This window comes from Thunnus thynnus, chromosome 22 (assembly GCF_963924715.1).
Source record: "Thunnus thynnus chromosome 22, fThuThy2.1, whole genome shotgun sequence".
NCBI classification, from domain to species: Eukaryota; Metazoa; Chordata; class Actinopteri; order Scombriformes; family Scombridae; genus Thunnus; species Thunnus thynnus.
In genome coordinates, this window is record NC_089538.1 from 12,492,871 (window position 1) to 12,511,118 (window position 18,248).

Genomic DNA, 18,248 nt, shown 5'->3' on the forward strand with positions numbered 1-18,248 from the left:
AAAGCTGCAGAAAACTTCTCATCTGAGAGGTGATTTAAGATGTGAGAGCACTTTACATGTTTACTGGACAGAGAATCTAAATTAAAAGACAGGTTGAACAGAACACATTCATGGTCAATAACATGCAGCTTCTTAGAGCAGACAGAATCAATATTCAAACCAAGTGTAAAAACAAGGTCCAAAATATGACCCCTAATGTGTGTGAGACCAGACACAAGTTGAATAAAGTTAAAATAACATTAAGAAAGTCAGCAGGAAAGCTACAAGAAATGTCATCTATGTGAATATTAAAATCACCAACCATAATAACTCTGTCCAACCTAATTATAGATTATTATTAAAAAAACACTGAATTCAGATATAAAAGAACTATTATGACCAGGGGGTCAGTAAATTAAAATACAATAAAATGGGTTTAAACGACCAACTTTGGTCATCTGCAGTTCAAATGAGGAGAAAGCCCCAGTGCTGACCGTCCAACTTTGAAAGCAGTTCCTGAAAACCATGGCGAGTCCTCCACCACGGCCCAAGTACTACTGCTAACAATACAAGTACTATTAATACAAACAATGCAAGTACTACAACAACTACTAACAATACAAGTACTACTACTACAAGGAGTACTACTACTAACAATACGAGTATTATTACTACTAACAATACAAGTACAACTAGTACTAACAGTACAGGTACTACAACTAACAATACAAGTACAACTAGTATTAACCATACAAATACTACTACCAGTACTAACAATACAAGTACTACTGCTAACATTACGAGTGCAACTAATATGAATGATACAAGTCCTACTACAACTAACAATACAAGTACTACTACTACTATGAGTACTACTACTAACAATACGAGTATTTTTACCACTAACAATACAAGTACAACTATGAGTACTAACAATACAAATACTACTACCAGTACTAACAATACAAGTACTACTAGTACTACCACTAATAATGCTAATAATAATAATAGACACACCAGCACTAAGTAATCTCGTGTGAATCTATGTGAACATCTTTCTGATAGTTTCATACTTGAGTCATATTCATGAATCTTCTCCACAGCTGCCACATTAGCTGTGCTCTCTCCCTCAGTCTGCCTCCCGCTGCGTGCAGCCTGTCACCCTGACACCACTGAATGTCTGTGGCATTGTCACCTCGATGTCATGTCCTACTTCTGCGCTGTCACTCAGCGCTGCCTGTCCACTGGCCCGTCTGGCATGCAGCAGCTCCCGCTCTGCCTAATGCAGTTCAGCGACAGCAGGATTACATTTTTTATGCTCTTGAGGAGCTATAATCCTTTGAATTAAATCAGGAATTTTGTCAAGGGTGGTATTACATTTTTGTACATCAGCACTGCGCATCACACTGTCACTGATACATTCTTGATTATGTTTCAGGATGGTATGGGAAACCTGCATTTGAACCAGGACGGGATTCGTCTGGAGGGAATTTCCGAGTTTCTCCTGCCTCTCTATGTGAACGAGATCCAGTCCAGAAGGGTAAGTTGCTCCCTTTGCTCCTCTCACCAACTTTGAGTTGCCTGTTAGTCAATACTCCGCAGCGCTGATGAACTATAGAAATAACTACCATCGACTGAAACTCATGTGAAAGCTCTCCTGGAGAAAGATCTTGCCACAGCAGCAGACAAGCTGGTATTGATCTCAGTGTTGAGAAAGTTATGATCAATTCATTAACAACAAAGGCCAACTTCCATCTTAGCTCAGAATTGACGATATTTGATGTAACCTTATGTTTGTGTCTCAACAAGAGACATTACAGTCTTTCCCTGTCCAGTACTGCTCCTCCTCCTCCTCCTCCTCCTCCTCCTCATTTCCTGTCATCCTCTAGCAGCGCACTATCAAGGCCTCCTATCGGCAGGAGATGGGTAATAGGCTGCCTCTCGGCTCCTCTCAGGCTTCATACAACCCTACAGGACATTACAGACAATTACAGAGGGACCAGAGTCCCCCCGCTGGATTTCCAATCAAGCCCACGCGATAAATTCCCCTCTTCCACTTCCTCTCTCCCTTTTCTCCTCTTTGATGTTTAGTAGATTAACCAACACAGCTCCAGTGCAAAGTTGATCCAAATTTCCCTCTCCCACACGAATCACAGACGCTCAGTTGGATCATCCCCTTTTCAGTGATTAGGCACGGTGCAGAAAGCAATTTCAAGCACTGGAAGCCGGGGTTCCATGTAAATTTGATTTTTGAGGGACGTCGATGGAGGAAGAGGTTCGATAGTGGGCTCAATTTGCCACACCAGATTGAGAAACAACTTGGAATTGCCCTCTCTTGCTCTTTGATGTTCTAGTTGGAGCTAAATGTTGATTTAAATATAACAGTGGTGCACTTTAGCAAAAGCAAACACCTCAAGGCCACAGCAGACGCCCAAGCCGAACACAAGCCAATATTTCATTCTCCCAGTGCAATACCACCTGCAGACATTTTTACTGTCTTGTTTTACAGACAGGCTGCGCAGTGGCCCCCTTATCTACCGGCTGCAGAGATATTTGCAGGACAAAAATCTCCGTGGGTCACTCGATATTTCTCACCTGAGGAAATATGTCAAGCACTGAGAGAGCGAGCAGGGATTATGGTTATCCAATGAGTTTACACCACGGTGCACAGTGCTGTTCCTCAGTCAGATAACCACCATTGATCAATAAGCTATTACCACAAACAAACTGTAGCACACCAGAGATATCTTAAAGTTAAATATAGTATGATTTTTTTTTTTTTTTTATGTTCAGAGTCCAAGCTGCTGTTGAGGCTGAACTCAAAGTAGCTTTAGTTTTACTCCTCATGGATCAATCAGTGCTTTGAATCTTCATCAATGGCTGAAGCTATAATCTGTGAATACCAAGTGGAAATAGAGCCCGCAGTGTTTTTTTGGCAGTAACTCTGATAGCTGGCAGCAAATTACAGGCCAAGTAGCCCCTTAAATCAGCATTCCCAGTAGTATGTTGTGAAATGAGAGCACAGAGATAAGTTTGCAAATACTGTTCACATTGGTGGCACGCGTTATCTCCTTTACTAACAAAAACACACACAACAATTTAAGTCACTGGTCAAGGGAAAAAAAATATGGGATTGTTTTTCCCCCCCGGGGGCCACACTTTATCGGGATTAACATGTTTGTTTTTATAATACATATTTTATTTATAATTTGCAGTCATATTCTGTATTACAGAACAGTTTTGTATTTCTGTTCGGCAATAATTCAATGATATCAGTTCAGTTCATTTCAATACTTCATTAATCACTGCAAAGGCAGCAAACTGTATGCAGCAGTTTGTCACCCAGGTCAGCAAATAAACAGGAGAGCAAAGAAAAGACACAGTTAATCACACAGCTTAAAGAAAGCTTAAAAGCTTTAATTAAGCAAACTTTAATTATACATATAATTCTACTATAATGATAGTAACTAAATTATAGTAGTTTTATATTGTTTAGAGATTTGTCTGTAGTAATGCATACCAGTGAAACACAGCTTATTGCACTGATCATTATTTTGTGTAGTTTTGTAGTTGTGTATTGCTGCAACTAACGATTATTTTCATTATCAATTAATCTACCGATTTTTTTCGTGCCTAATGGTTTTGTCATGAAAAACCGTATTTTATCTTCCCAGAGCCTGAAAGAACGTCTTCAAATATCTTGTTTTGTGCGACCAACAGTCCAAAACCCAAAGATACTGAATTTATAATGAAAATCACATTTGAAAATCTGGAATTTTGGGTGTTTTTTGCCTGAAAAATCACTGACACAATTAATAGATAATTAAAACTGTTACTGATTATTTTTCTTTCGATCGACTAATCATTTCAGCTCTATAATTTTGCAAACAGCTGTTGCAATCAAGGCTGGGTATCGTTCAACATTTTTATATACTAATGTTAGTACAATACTTGAGTTTTGGTACCAACAAAATTATACTATCTTACTGCTCTAATATATTAGAGCTGCAACAGATGATAATTTTCCGATAATCGTTTGGTCTATAAAATATCAGAACATATAAAAATCTCCTATTACAATTTTCCAGAACACAAATTGACATATTTAAATATTATCATCAGAAAAGCAGGAAATATGCATTTGTAAAGCTGGAACCACAACATTTTTGTCATTTTTGATGCTTGAGAATTCACCAATTCATCAATTATTGGCAACTGAAGGTTGTTCCCAATTAATTTTCAGTCAATCAATAAATCAGCTAATCATTTAAGCCCTACTTTATATTGATACTTTACTTTGAGGAATATAAACACGTTTTCCTACAAAACTCTTTTTCATTCAACAGAATAAGGATTTTCATTTTGTTGTAATACAAAGCGACCGTACAAGAACCTTTCCTGGATAATATGCAGCCTAAAATGAAGAAGACTATGACTCTAACTGAAGCATCCAGTGTCATTTGGATCATCACAACTGTTTTTGATACTTTTTCAGGTGGTAATCAAAAAGTAATGAAGGTTAATACTCAGCCTTAATGTGTCAAAAAGTAGTAATATCCACAAAGCATCAGCACCAAGGCTCCATTTCCTGCCTGCTGTGCTTGGCAATATGTGAATCCAGGCGGTCACAACTGTGTCTCTCCAAACTTCTGATTTCCTGACAGCGTGCCTCTGGCAGGTGAGAAGTTGATTTCGAACACTTAAAAATTATAGCTCCATTGTTGCTTTAGGATGTGAAATTATGGGCTCTGTGTGGCGCTCGTATTTGAAGTTTCCAATATAAATCAGACTACAGACACTCCATGTTATGATAGTTTTGTGTTTTTATAGTTTTTATTTCTTGGTCTCTTTTCAGCTACGCCTGTACTGAGCTGTCTGTCAAAGCTGACAGGCGGATGGATGGATGGAATATTTGGTACATTATTTTTCCTCACCCTGAGGTCTTCCCCTATGCATGCCTGTCTATTCCTCCACCCATCTATCTATCCATCCCTCCGCCTGTCAGCTTTTACAGACGGCACAGTACAGGTACACCTGAACTGTTGTGGCAAAAAGAGGCCAATACGAGGACCATGAAAAAGATTGCACAGGACAAATGTTTGAAATCCAGTTTACAACTGAAGGTTCAAGCATGTGATTGCGGCACAAAAACCTGTGAAAGCCACAATATTACTATAATTTCAGGCATGTGAAATCAGTTCGACACATGAAATTTCACCCCTCTGAAAGCAACAAAACAGCTGTAATTTCAGGCTTTTTGAAATCCATGTTACACTCGAAATTTCACCTGCCAAAGGAACATTGCATTTATAATTTGATGTGTTTGTGAAACCACATATTTGAATAGGCATTTCTTACCATTTCTTACAAAGTGAATGTTCAAAGACAAATTTGTTGTGTTTGAGCCTTTAGCATTGCCGTCACAGCTGATGGCACAACATCTTGGTAATGGCATCACCTGAGTAAAGGCTGTTTACTGGATAGACTGTAAAGTTGTTAGTTTGGAATTTTCATTTTGCAACAAAAAAAAAAAAACAATAAAAATCCTTTTCATCAAACTCGATATGCACTTGTGGAGAGAAGAAAGTTCTGTCTTTGTATTGTTAACAGAAGTGTAATAGTAGCACCAGCTTCATTTTTGAGCAGAATATATGTGAATTAAGAGGGAACAGGGTTGGATCCACGCAGACCATCTGTTTCGGTAAATGGAAGATAAATGATTCAGTACACAGTATTTCTTTTTTGCAAAAGTCATATTTCATCTTACTGAGCCAATGCATCATTTCGTTTTCTGGTAGATTGTCTGCAAACACCGGAAAGGCTTTCACAAAGGATACAAGTCCTCGGTTAAGTGATTTGTCTCGGAATTGCTCCAGTTTTGCGCCACGCATTAGGGTAATGTCTGATGCTGTGTAAGGACAACAGAGGTCAGAGAGAGATTTGATGAGCAGCACTGATATATTTTAGAAGAGTGGTCAGTCCATTTGTTGCGATAGTGGGTTTTTTTTTTTAAATTGATGTATTCCAGGGATTTTCAAGACGCACGTATTTTATTTATGTGAAGAACCACAGGAGCTGATTTCACTGATTAGTTCCTCCTCTCTATTTGAACGTGCTCAGAGAAAAAAATCAGCAGCGGCAGTGTTTAGCCTGCAGCTTCGGTCTGCCTTTGATTCGATTGCACATGGTTAAAACCCACTGATGCAAACAGTAGGTGAACATAAAAGGGGGCACAAGGCCGGGGATGTAGCTACAGTTTCTGCACATCTGGGTCTTTCAGTTCTGCCTGGATTTCTGTGAACCCTCTGCAGCTGGGGTCCTGTAGTATTATCGCTATCTTTCACCATATTAGTGATGGCACTGTGGAGGTCATCTCTGACAGCTCTGTTGCCTCTGGGCAGTTATGATCTGCTGCTTTATTAAAGAACCACACAAAGGCCTTTGAAAATCTGTGCATATCGTACTGAATCTACAATGCATAGTAAAAAGGTGTATATGGATGCACTGTTTATAAAGGTGACTAAGAAAATAACCAAGAAGAATAGGCAACTTATGATTATTTTAACATTTAACTCTTGAATTGAAAATTGAAATTGAGTGAAAACTCTAAAATTGCACCTCTGCTTCGAATGTAACTGTCTGCCTCAGCTGAAAAACAATGTGGTATGAGGCAACACGGTGCCCAGATACAGTTAATCAAATCTCTGCTGTTCAGACTGTTGGCTCTCGTTATCGTCTCCGGGGACCCTGACTGATCTATAAATAGCTTCGGATGCAGGTGTATCTTTACCGGAGTGAAACTTCTCCCTCACCAAGTCTCACCTACTTGCATTGGATAAGCATGACAAAGATGGTTGAATCCAAGTGTGCAGATGAGGGTGAAAAAGCATCCACTAGTTTAATTCTGACTGTTAAAAATCAAAGCTTTTTGGAGAAAACTGTAGCAGCAGCGGAGCCTCAGAGATTTGAGCATCCTTCAAACCAGGTTTGCAAGAACCAATTTAATTTGGAGAACAGTATTACATTGAAATACTAGGAATTTAATAATCAAAAATATGGAATATGTCTACAACATGTTCCGAAAGAGCATGTAGGAGGGCAGCTTGTTCTTTTTGAATCTTTTTTTTTATTATTCCTGAGAATGGAAGACAGACTTGTTTTTCCTTTTTCAGGGACAAACCTTTCTTGAATTCCAGAGACATGAGATGAGTGTCTCACCCAAGACCCACAGAGATGAACTGACCTTTCCAACCCTTCCAAGTGGGGGTTTTGACAGAAAAGGGGTTAACCAGACCTTTCTAAGAGACCACGGTTGACAAAGTGAAAACTATCGCCTGAACTAAAAGCATAAAAGACCTTTGGGGTCATTCAAACGGAAGAAAAGACCAAAATAACGCTAAGTTAAACAAGGACAGAAAACTCCCCTTTTGGGTTCAGCTTACGGCCAGACCCCTGTCGTAGTGAGCTTTCACTAAGTAAACCCTCATGAATTAAATGTCTAAACATTATGTAAATCGTGTAATGTTGTTTGTCATAAAATTGCATGAATAATGATATAATTTTGATAGCCGTATGATTATCTATGGATGAGCTATTAATGCAGCAATACATTTACCAGAGGGACATTGAGATAACTCTCACTTCCTGTGTTCACTATGTGGCGCTAGAGAACATCCACTAATAATGAGTCATGTTGCTGTATATCATGTGTAGACCACATATGGCCAACTTCCTGTTGCCAGTAGGCGGTGCTACACAACTGGATCATTAATGCAGTAATACATTTATTGGAGGTCGCCTGACATGCGCGCGCATTTTCATGAATATCGGACGAAGGAGTTTTATTATATTTCTTATCGTGTAACAACACTTCTCTCTGTTGACTGACATAGCAAAGTCTTTTTAACCCTTTAGAGTGTGAACTGTTTTAAATTTTATGGTGTAATCTCCTAAATTGTTTAAACTTTTTGCATTTACTACAAGTATTAGCCAAATTATTTTTTCATAGTTAAATTAAACAAGGAGTCAATATTTTTATGAAGTAAGAGTTGTGTTAAATTTATGTTTGAATCCAGGTAATACTGAACGTTTAATCTAGTCACAAATCACTGATGTTTCGATTGAATCTCTAAAGAATATCAGCTTGAATGTCTAAATATTATGAGAGAAGTGTTGAGTTGAATGTTTAATGTTTGATATTCATAAATAAAAACTCTGTTTTTCTGAATGGTTTGACAAGATAACCGCTGTCTACAATGTTGACAGGAAGAATTTAAGCCTTAATGACCTGAAGTGTGAAAATTATGGATGTAACTAAATTTAATCCTTAACAATTCACTACTTTCAGAAATTCACAAAACGCCATCTTAAGACAGAGTATCAGCTGCCACCTTAGAAGGAAGTTTAGCAGGAGCATCTTCTCCACGTCTCAAAACACACCCAAAACTCCAGGAACTGATAACAACAGAAGCCTCAGGGGACCTTCCTAAACTGGCCCTCGTCATGAGTCAAGATACTTCATCTATTTCCTCTGAAGTTCTCCTTAAATGTCTCTTTTCTTTTTGTTTTCTTTGACCAAGTATGCACGTATTTTAATATTTATTGATACAAGGTCAATTTATCAGACCAAGTTTTATTTGACTCAACCATAAACCTCACAAAGTCAGCAAAAGCCTGACTATCGCCAGTCACATTCGACTATCCTGGAAAAACTCAAGCAGGAAATCGATTCTTCGACTCTGAACAAGGCCGCTAGACTGCTAGTAAGCCCCGCTGTCGGGCCTACATATACTCGGTGGCAAACTCAAGCTCATTGTGGCCTGGTAGCTAAACTGACAGCGAAGACTTTACATGGCGCAGTCTGAAACAAGACTAGGCCGCTGCATCTAAAGACTCATCCACAGCCTGGGCCTGCTCCGCGCTGCACAACTGCCCAAACCTGCGTCCTGCAGCTAACAGCGAGCGCAACCCATCACAACCACCCCGGTTCTGCCGAGACAACATCTCCACAGAGACAGATCTTCAACACAGTAGGCGTAACGCGGCGTTGTGATCAATGGTTGATGTCGGATAAATTAAACAATAAGAAATTATCATCTGTGTCCCTCCGTTTTGGTTGTGATTTAAAATCATGTACTTCACATCACTATTGCCACTGAGTTAGAGTCATATTATCATTTAAATATCAGGTTATTCATGTTTATTATAATCTTCTTTATCATGTATTATTGAGATGTTTAGCTATTAAATAAATGTCTTCATATATCTAAGAAGTTGTGTTGCTGTGTTTCTTTCAAACGAGAGACGGAGGTCAATGTTTTGAAAAGAATTTAGGATTAATTTGAGACTGATTACCTGATTAATGAAATGTTTTCCCTTCAGTGGAAGGGTGGTGCCCCTGACGAGTGATTTAAATTTTAAGTTTACCCTGCATGCAGTGTGCCTGCTTGCAGTTTTATTTGAAGGGGGAAATCGAGACACAATAATTGCTTCTTTTTTAGCTTGTGATGTGTTTGTTTTTTCATTATTTTTATGTGCTCATTTCAGTATGTAAATGAGATTCTGACACGACAACAAGATATAATTATGGTTTCAAATATTTGAATGCAGATATTTGGTTGGATTACAGTGGTGGTTAAACCCCGAGCAGTGCTCTCTTAAAAAAAAGTTGTATTTTATTTTACACTCACTCTCAGGAAGATGGTAGTATCATATAAAGTTTCTTTGTTTTAAATTATTTCATTGAAGCAGTCTTCCATGCTCTTGCTTTCGGCTGTGATGTTATTCATTGTATGCAGGGAAGCATCCTGTGCCTTACAGCAGCCATGGTAATTTTTCAGTCTGACGGGTCCCAGTGCACCTACAGCAACTGGCTCCATTTATGTGCATCCACTATGATCTGCACTTGACCTTCCTCAACAGGCACAGTGACTAAAAAGCCTTTTATGTGATCCCAAGGAAGTGTGGAGAAGAGAAACAGCATCTCAGTCACAGCCCCTCAGGAAACAGTTTAAAACCTATAAACTCTTTAAAGGGATACTTCAAATCAAGAACTCACATTTGTTCACGATGCTGTGCTTTCTCGAGAACTTCTGTTCATGATGCGCATTTATATCACAAAGAAGTGAGCACGGAATGAAAATGAACCGCTCAAACTTGAGGCAGTCTGCTACAATTTGATACCTCTTTTGGGAAAACATGAAGTTAATTAAACTTATCAGACTGCATCGCAGAATACTTATTAGATATAACTGTAAAACAAAATGCTGATTAATGTTAGTTTTATATTACAAATACAACAGAAACAACCCATAAACAAACATTTTGAGATATAAGGAGGTAATGAGTTTTTCTATCCTTATGTAAGTATGCTCTCCTTACCATGCTCTTGTCCACTAATTTATTGTGTGACGATCCAGTCACACTAGCATTTATAAAAGGAAATGATTCTTAGATACACTTGTGGAGGCAAAGTAAATTTGCTACTTTTGTGTAGTTCAACTTTAGCGAACTTTAACACATGTAAACTATCTTGAAAGTGCTGACGTTGGAGGAAAAAAAGAGATGCAAGACAGAAGCTGAATAGTTTGCATTCAAGCATTTCATGAGACATGTGTCTATGGTACAGATGAGTTCCCTTTACTAAACTGTGTTTAAAGCTGTACTAAACAATATTTTTATGTTAACAATGGGTCAAATGGCTATGTTGCTTGTAGTGATGCTCCCACAGAGTATTATTAACCAGAGTGTTATAGCATCTTTCAGCTCATTGTTTTACTTTTATAGCTCATAACTTTACTGCTTTGATTGAGTCTCACTGCTCTCATCAGCTGTTTTTAGTGGAAAAGCACTGATAAACCCACTGTACACCACCTGTTCAGCACCAAATGCCAAACAGATAAAGTTAGCAACTAGCTGGTGAACACTGTGAAGCATTTAGCAGCTAAAGAGCCAGATATTTTCCTCAGGGGTTGGTGGAGACCAAAATGGTGCCAAAAGGGGAGTGAATATTGTTAAGTGGCCAGAAACACAACTCCACATGAATGCTAATGTTGCTACATGTCTAATGGATGTGTAAATAAGCAACTGTTTGCTAGCACATGTTCAACTTTATTGGGTGATAATATGTCAAAATTGTGTTTACAGCTTGTTAAACCTCTCCAGTGTTGAAAAAACTCAGTCAAAACAGGTTTAAAGGTTCAATCTCTCATTTTTGTCATCTTTTCCATTTGGAGCCAGGACCTTCAACATAGCATTCAACATAGCATTCAAAACATGACTTGTGTTTGCTGGATGTGTAAATAGGCAAATATTTAACATGTTACTACAACTTGATAAGGTGATAATATGTCAGTGTTGTGTTACCAGCTTGTTCCACTGCCCACGAGTGGCATAAACCTGCTCATCCTGTCGAGCTTCAAAACATGTCTCTGATGCTCTCATGGGCATACATATATATATGTATATATATATATATATATATATATATAATGATGTGCATCGAAGGACAACAAGAGATATCAAGAAGAGATGCTTCAAGCAACTTTATTTTCACAGTTACCATAGGACTTGTGGCAGACATACACAGATACTGATGTGTGCCTCATACACACATGAGGTGGGTTTAGTGGGTACATCATAATACTGCCAGAGTGTGCTATTCATAATAATGATGGTGTCACAATATCACAAAAACCGACGTCTGTGATCCATCAGTGTCTGAAGAGGATAATACGCTTCTAAATTTAGCAATAACTTTAAAACAAAGGAACTAATCATACTCTAAATTTGTTAACTGCATCATGAGCTGTTTTCGGGTTTCACAGAATATTACAGGAAACTGAGAAAGCCTTTTCAATATGCACACAGCGACACTCACACGTGTGCCATCATTCAAATGTCAAACAGCCATAAACTTGCAAAATACAAAACTGCCAGAAAGCAGAACAGGTCCAGAGTTAAAATGTCTGCAGTGAAGAAAACGCCTACGCCTGTCACTGCTGGAAAACACACATTTTCAGATTAACTACTCTGCCACCTTCCTTCTCTTCAAACCCTACCTACACTTCATCTTTGGATAATTTTGTTTTAATTTGTTCCCTTTTTGCTATGACACAAGTTTTTTTCAATAAACAGGAATCATCCTTTTATATGTTTCGGTTAGTGACGTCATTACAAAATACAAGTAAGAAAACAACCAATTTAGCCAAGATTGTCCCACCTGGTAAAGGGATCCAAATGTAAGTTCAAAATCTCAATATAACATATTTTTCTCTCTCTCTCTCTCTCTCTGTCGACTTCCTTTCCCATTCATGCTTCCCCTAGGACAGCTTGTTGGTTTTGCGGTCAGAAAAGAACGTGACGCTGAACGCCCGAAACAACCAAGGCCAACTGACCGGCCAGCTCACAGTGGGTGAGTCTGCAGTTCATTTAATCATTTGGGTTATCTGTTTATCTGCACTTGTACTTTGTTTTTATTTCGTCTTTATATGTACGACTTATTAAAAAGTGATCCTTAATTTAGCTTAGACTGTAAATTGATTGATCAATCATATTTTAATAATGACCTCAATCAAAATTTGAGCAATAATTAATCTTTGACTCTTCTTAAATAGTCTCCATGCCTGCAAAAGACTCTGTAGTTTCTTCCAGACACTAACCTTTAATGCACTTATTGAAAGGGCAATGGATTCTTCTTATTATCATCAAGTTCCACCATCAGTCAGTCCAAATTACCAAAGTCATTTACATGATTAATGACCACTAGAAAGCAAATGACCTGCTTATTAACATTAATAGCTATTGATTTTAGCCAACATAAGTTGAGAGTTGATGCTGATTTGACAAGACTGGCGATATGACACTTTTTGGTCACGCTTGACCTTCCTCTGAAAATTAGTGCCTGCTTTTGTAGAAAGTGCATTCTGTCTGAAATGAGATGAAACTTGGCGAGAATAATTAAATTCCCCAGCCGCCGCAGCTCGTGGATTAATGGAAGAGAGGAGGAGGAGAGAGCGAGAAAGGGAGACGTTAAAAGTTTCTGCATGCACATCTGGAAAAAAAAAAAACACCAAAGTCTGGAGAACGGGAATTAATATTCTTCACCAGCAGAACAGATTACCGATTTGTCTCCATCCATTGTAAAGCACGGCTGATCCAGCTTTGTTGGGCGCTTTTCATTTGCAGAGCAAGCACTCCACAAAGTATTTCAGATTGCTAATTGTCTTACATGCCCAAAACATAGTTTCCAAAAGTTGATTTGCAAGGAGAAGAACATATAAGGCAACCTTTATTAGACAGCGACATTTGCAAAAAGAGAATTATTGTTAGCATTGCAGACTAACGAAACTTTTTAGGTTGGAATCTGTTCTCCAATGCCTTGTAGACACATTTAGCAGCATGGCTCTAACGATGGCAATGTCGGTCCAGACTGAAATATTTCAACAGCTGTTGGATGAATTGACCGTTTTTTACAGACATTAAGGGTCCCCAGAGGATGAATCCTACTGATTTTGGTGATTCCTTCACTTTTCCCTCTGGCGCCACCATGAGGTTCTCATTTGTAGTTCAGAGAGAAATATCTTGACAACTATCGGATGAACTGTCATAAAATTTGTGACAGACATTCAAGAGGATGTCCTCTAATGGCTTTGGTGATCCTCTGATTTTTGTCTCTAGGACCACAAGTAGATCAAAGTTTCCTCTTGTTCAGTGAAATTAATTGTTCGTTTGAATTAAGTGAAAATAATTCATGTTAATTATGAAAATCCTCTACATTAAGTCCTGGAAACAACACAGCTGGTCTAAAATGAACATAAATAGATAGAATTTTTAGCATCCAAGTCTTGCATTTTTATTTCCACTGCAGTCAACAGTGTTTATTGTAGGTTTTGATCGAAAGCCAGAATCTCCAGCTTTGGACTTCTCTTTCTTCAGGACCTGAGGCTGTGGAGGCTCAGTGTCAGAAGCTAGAGGTACGGAGTAGAGACGGAGGCAGACTGCTTTTCACTGCAGATGAGGAGGAGGTCATCATGACAACAGAAAAATTCACTGTTACAGGTAAACTGTGCTGCAGCCTCAGCTGCAACTTTTTTGATATTCATCTGTCTGAAACTACAGATACCACTGACAAACTGTAAATATCAGGGCTGGGTATCGTTTGAAAATGTTCAGTACTACAGAGACAACGCTTGAATTTGATTCCAAAACAATGCTTTTTCAATACATCTATTTTCAGTATTAGACATGTTGTTCTAATAAATTATTTTTCAGTTGACAGAAGAATCCAAACTTCTCAGATGTTTCATGTTGTCTAAATACAGGCAGCTGTGCAAGAACTTCGGAAGGAAATATAGTCTAAATTCGCAAAATTCTGATCATCTCATCATCTACCTCATCTAATAATGAGTAAAGATGATTAAAGGTGCCTTAACACCTAATCTGTTTGGTTTGGTTTGTTTAGGCTGGTATGAAAGCTGTCAGTCGAACAAGCGGACTGAGACCACCTTTACACCTTGCATTAAAATGTGTCTCGTATCCAGATTGTAACTAGATATGATTTAACCTGGTTACATTAATACTTGGTATTAATATGTGTTCCCAGTGTCCACATTGAGATCCCACTGAGATCTGATTGAGATCCGGTTGCTCTGTCCAGGTAAAACAACCAAAAATCACATCTTTCTCTCGTTTATGCGGGTCCAAAAAAACAACAAAAAGAACAACAACAAAAAAGATGGTCCCCATCCGTGAAGTTGCGCTACTGTATGGACATCTGCTTGCTTTTCGAAGTGGAGGAAGAAGCCGACACTTGGACTCGTCTGAACTGACTGACACAAGTGTCTTGAATATCTAGAGCTTTCTTGCTAGTAACTTAGCTCGCTAACTGGCTAATGGCTGCTGCCTAGCTGGTTTATAACAGTCGCGTGCAATTACATATTTGCCGCCCACATAGTTGTTGTATGCGGATTGACAACGCAATTGCATTTATACTTGTGTTCAGTGTGGTCACAATGGGGGTGGAGGTGGCCACTCGGATCACAATTGATGCATGTTGGTTGCATTTACACCTGTATTTTCATGTGGTCAAGCACTATCTGATTGCAGTCCAATCACCCAAAACGCATTTTAAGGCAAGGTGTAAAGGGGTGCTTAGAGACACTGGAGAACATAAATTAACACATAAGTTGCTGTAAAATGCAGCATGAATTGTTGTCAGTCACCATGTGGCTCCATGTAGCACTGAAACTGACTTTTGATGAGTTGACTTTGAGTCCTTATGACTGAATGGTTAGTTAGTTTTTAATAATTCAGCGTGAACATGATCCTCAACTGCCTGAAGAGTCTGAGCAAGCATTCGATGCAGCTTTCAGCACATAACTGTTTTTGTTACTTCACTCGGTATCAAATAACTACTGTGGTTTTGTGATTCGATACCCAGCCCTGTTAAACACATCCTCGGCTGTAGTTTTGTAAATTATAAAAGTGAACTCTACCGGCAGGCTCAGAAGGCGCTGTGTTCGGACATTCAGTAGAAACTCCGCTGATCCAGGCGAAGGCTTCTGAAGACCTGAAGTAAGTTCATATTCATTGACTTTACAGAAATTCATTAAAGCTTAATGTCACATGGTCATATCCTGTTCAATTAAAATGAAGATCTTTAAATAATGATGATAAATGTTCTGTGGCATTTCAAAGTCAACGCCTGCGCCAAAAAAACACACACACACACACACATGGCAGGAACCATTATTCACCAGTATCATTATTCTCAAGCACCTTCTTGTAAACTCAAGCATCCACTGGTCAGCTCATTATGACACAAATTCAAAACTAGATTTGACCACTATATTAATTTCACAGCTGAGAGGTGAGCTAATTTGTTAGTTATTCTCTTTAGCAGTCAGGAATTGATTAAAGCGTCGGGAGGGCATGGAAAAAGTGGGCAAGGCCTGAGACGCGTATATACTCCCATGCATGTGATCCCCACTGCACACTGCCTGAGGCTCTGAGCCCTGTGTCGGTCCATTAACGAGCTATAACGAGTGCGGTTTGTTGTCCACCTTACTGGTCCTGAAGGGAGGGCTGGGATCAAAGTTGGCAGAAAAAGCAGTGTTCTGGCAGCTAATTCCTTCAGAGTGAGTGGAATACTGATGAGGCTCACTTTAAAGCAGGCACACGTACACACACACACACACACGCACAAAAACACACACACACAGGCTCAGCTCAGAGGTGACCATCTGCAATGTGGTCGAAATCTAAACAAGAGGCAACCAAACAGGGAACATTTAAGACAAAAAATCTCCAACATGACGTTCACTTAAATTGGATTCCCTGATTTAAATGTATATTTGATCAAGGATATTTAATTTGCACATTTTCAAAGTTTTATTCTGTTTGAGTGGCTCAATTTATTAACATATTTCAGAAATCAATCACTTCTACTGACTGTCTCAGGAAAGTACCACCATCATGACTGGCTTCCTTCAACAAATTACTGAAATCGTTTTCTTAAATATATGCTCCTTTTATCTAAAACCCTATTGATTTTCCAAACACCACGTCAAATATTTTAATTTTGAGACAAAAAGTAGTATAAATACAAACAAAATGGCGATATAGTAGAATAATTTGGACCATTAATGACATGAGTCCAAGCATAATAACATTTTTGTTGTCATGTTGCTGTTCTATAATCTCAGTTGTAGGTGAGTGTAAACAAGCTGCCATTGCTGCAGCGGCGTGTCACTTGTAAACATGTGCAATAATGTTGTAGTATTTGTAAGAGGTGGCACATTTTAACCACTTTTCAGCAGCTTTTACATATTTACATACAGGTGGTCCTGTAGAACTTGCTACATGTTAAAGTATAGTCAATGCAATACTGTTGATAAATGATTATATGTAATCTAGACGTCTTTAAAAAGGCTTTAGAACTAAATGTTGTCCCTGTTTTATTAGATACCTAGATGTTGTCAAAACCACATTCCGCACCACATTATGTTACTAGGCTGCAAATAAGAGAACTGCACCTTTACAATTTTGTTGTGTTTCAGATGTTTATTAAATCTTATTTCAAGAAATGATTCATGATCATGATAATCATAAGCTTGCAAATGCTGAAAAGTGAAGCAGCTAGGAGGCTGGGGTTTGATCACCACACAGCACTCCACATCCATTCTGTGGAGCTCCAACAGAAGAGGTGCCCTTTAATGTTTTTTTTTCTCTCTCTCTCTCTCCCAAGTGATGTAAGCAATTTCAGACTAGTGTTTTGAGACTGAATAACATCCACACTCACATAAATGATAGTCTTCTGCTGTAGAGGGCGATTTTTGACCGTGATTAATCCAAACATCAATGCTTTTGTATTCAGTGAAACTGCATTCAGTCAGAAAGTGATTTCCAACAAGAGGCGCCTGTATCCCAGGAGATACTTCTGCGCTTCCCTGCGGGATAAGTGGAAAGACTGTGGAGTAACTCGGCTAATTTGAAAAAATATAAATTAGGATTTTGTAATGATATATGTATATATCCACATATTTGTGTTAAAGAGGAAAAAAGACAAATATGATTACAAATTGGCGCACAAGTAAGACAAATAAAGATGGGAACCACAGAGCGTAACTATTAGTCTACACCCCTATTTAATGTGATTTGACATAAACAGCCAGTCACCATCATGGACCAGAAACATGAATAACTCACTCTCTGTGCACTGTTTCCCTTTAATGGTACCAAAGCAGACATTTTCTCATTATTCAGACAGACAGTAAATTATGAGCCAGAATAGCTGCTGATTGATTACACATGTGTAAATCTGATGTCTCATCCAATATTATGACATCATACTGTATAATTAGAATGACAGTATTGAAAAAAATTGACCCAGCTATGTTTTTAGGCTCTGACATCCTGAAAAATTAAATGTAGAAATAATTCTCTTTGGAAATGTGACATGTTAAAAACCCACTTTGCAAACTACTCGCCACCTTGTCAGTAAACCTCTCTGGATGATAAAGATACAGCTTGGCTCGCGTCCATGTCGCCCTTCTTCTCCTCTTTAAATAGCCGTTTCGCTAAAGAAAGTTGTCTTTGTGGTGTGTGTTCATTTCTCTGCAAGCCAACGGTGATCTGGGAGAAGAACAGAGCGGAGACGAAATCAAACAAACCCACCTGAGATCTTCCTCTTCTTGGAAGCACCTGTTCTTCTCCCTTAGCGCTCTATCTGTGTACACTAGCACTCAAGTTTGTCTTCATTTGTCACCACC

At 38.6% G+C, this 18,248-nt stretch overlaps 1 protein-coding gene across 1 annotated transcript in view; it reads left to right on the plus strand.

The window, feature by feature from the left end:
• Positions 1–18,248, plus strand: part of LOC137174375 (zeta-sarcoglycan-like) — a 41,661-nt gene that overhangs the window by 15,031 nt on the left and 8,382 nt on the right. Inside the window, exons 3-6 of the mRNA XM_067579610.1 lie at positions 1,418–1,519; positions 12,304–12,391; positions 13,915–14,037; positions 15,480–15,552. Of these exons, the coding sequence (XP_067435711.1) occupies positions 1,418–1,519; positions 12,304–12,391; positions 13,915–14,037; positions 15,480–15,552 (386 nt within the window). The remainder of the gene's footprint in view (positions 1–1,417; positions 1,520–12,303; positions 12,392–13,914; positions 14,038–15,479; positions 15,553–18,248) is intronic.